At 50.9% G+C, this 2,199-nt stretch overlaps 1 protein-coding gene across 1 annotated transcript; it reads right to left on the minus strand.

The window, feature by feature from the left end:
• Positions 1 to 1,326: 1,326 nt before the first annotated feature.
• Positions 1,327 to 1,965, minus strand: PHACADRAFT_132564 (uncharacterized protein). The gene is made up of 2 exons (XM_007403225.1): positions 1,884 to 1,965; positions 1,327 to 1,830 (listed from the first exon to the last, which is right to left on the minus strand). Exons 1-2 carry the CDS (start codon positions 1,951 to 1,953, stop codon positions 1,340 to 1,342), a joined length of 561 nt encoding a protein of 186 aa, XP_007403287.1. The 5' UTR covers positions 1,954 to 1,965; the 3' UTR covers positions 1,327 to 1,339.
• Between the last annotated feature and the right edge of the window lie 234 nt (positions 1,966 to 2,199).

The raw sequence follows: 2,199 nt of genomic DNA on the forward strand, positions 1-2,199 counted from the left end.
CTCCAAGCGCCCGCGCAAAGTAGTGTCTCATTCTCGTGTGCGGGCTTTCTGAACGACTGTAGTACTAGCTAGTTGGTTACAGGAATCATTATATTACTAGAAGATGAGTAATTGTGGCTATAATGAAAACAGAAGGTGAGCCTCTACTCCGAGGCCACTACCGCAACTCCTTGTGCTACGCGGCGGGCAGCTCCGCGCGCCGCTAGCTTCGGACGCTTCGGAGTGAAGCCCCCACTACGGCGCCAAACAGTGTTTCCTGATGTAATCCCTCCGTCGTCGTCGTATGGTACACACCAACAACGTCACATGCTTGGGGGCGGGCTTGGACTGTCATCAACATGAGTCCAAGCAGTGCAATGGTAATTGCAAGGTGAAGCGAGGCTTGCATGGTGGGCAGCCGATGGATAGCCTTGTTGAATAGGCGGTTAGTACGCGAGATCTGTGCTATATGTGGTCATGCAAGGAGCAGAATATTGTACGTTCTGGAATCTCTCCTTGTATCCAATCGTTCTGCGCGTGCAGAGAGCTGGGAAGGGTAGTATGGGACACAACTATCCCGTTATCGTGACATATATATATAGTCTCTATGATCATGGGAACGTAATTGTCGCAAATTTTTTCCCAAAATCATGATGCATCAATAGCGATCTTTTCTCTCACAAGCCTCGTTAGGGCATCGTGATGTGCATCACGACACGAAATTTGCCTCATGAGGGCCTCACGATTCCCTCGTGAGGCGGTTTTGATACAATTTTGATGCAATCTTGGGGCGTCTCCCTCATGAGGGTAAACGGAAATTTGCGACATGGAGGCCGAAGATCAGCAGCTTCTTTGCATGGTTTAGACCAGTTCAGCAAAGCCGCGCCCGCTTGTACAGCTTTCGAGCACCGCACTCATCGGTATACACGCCACTACGTGCGTGACGCACTGGTCGCCTTTGCAGCTTATCAACTTCTCGGAAGGTAGGAAAGCCTTGAGAGACTGATTCATTTGATTCGTATAATCTGCACGAGGTTCTTGCCCCTGGCGCTTCTTGTTATACGTTACAGGGCAATGAAATCTTCTCGAAGCTCGGACGAAGCCGGACACTTACAACTGACGACGTCTGTCTCGTCCGTGTAATGGCGCTGCTGTTAGGTTCACGAGATCAACTTGCTATTTTTCCAAATGCAGCATGGGGAATGATAGGCCAAAGAAGTACTCGTGGGAGTACTGTATACCGTCCAAGCTAACGCTCGCTCAACATGTATGGCCACTATAGATGATGCAAAGTCGTCAGCGCATCTGTGGGGCACGGGTTCCGGAACCACGAGATGTGAAAACTGACATGTAAAGACAGTCACCGTGATGCAGCAGATGCGGAACTGTTTTCGATAGACTCCGCTTGGGCGGCCCATCGCGCGTAGTTTTCGTCCGCGGCTGCGTACACAGCAGCCCAGTTTCGGCAAGTCCGACTCATGCCGACTGGGTGAGACGCGAAGTCACGGTCCTCAAAATCGTACGGTTCCAGGGTTGTATCTGAATTGCACAGGAAAAGCTGCTTTAGATACTGCAAGCAGTGCGCGATGTGTGGTGGACTAGCGTTTGCGTCCTCGGGATCTGGCAGTGCCCGTGCAAACATCTCGACACAGTGCAGCTGGTGCACCATGGCAATGCCATACGCGCGATAGTCTTCACCAATTCTCACGTAGCCTGCGTGGCCCCATGGCGCTCTCGTCGATAGCCACTCGACATTGGACAATTTGCTCCCGGTGTCGTATCGCACGGTTTCCTCGAGTATCATTTCGACCTGCTCGGGGTCGACGTCGAGACAGGGAAGGATGTTATGCTCTGAAATTGTTTGAGTAAGTCTAGGCAAAATGTTCGACAGCTCTTCTCTGTACCGTCACACGCAGCAAAATCGTTTCTTCTGGTCACGGTTGAATGTTTCTGTGCTTGAAGATAACGATACATTTGGACACCGGTAGTTATAGCCGCGAGACATAGAGACGATGTGAGTAGCGCACTAAGCTTCATAGTGAGGTAGGCGAAGGAAGGTATAGAAGGAAAAGATGAATGGCGGGCCAGAGAGACGGCACCGGATATACTGACCAAGATTACGTGGCAATAACCGAATGCACCGCGTATGTGTGGTTAGCCGAAGAAGTCGATGTTGTACCCATGAAACTGTAATCAATCGTCAGTGGTTTGCGCTCAGCG

This window comes from Phanerochaete carnosa (assembly GCF_000300595.1).
Source record: "Phanerochaete carnosa HHB-10118-sp unplaced genomic scaffold PHACAscaffold_893, whole genome shotgun sequence".
In the NCBI taxonomy this organism is placed as follows: Eukaryota; Fungi; Basidiomycota; class Agaricomycetes; order Polyporales; family Phanerochaetaceae; genus Phanerochaete; species Phanerochaete carnosa.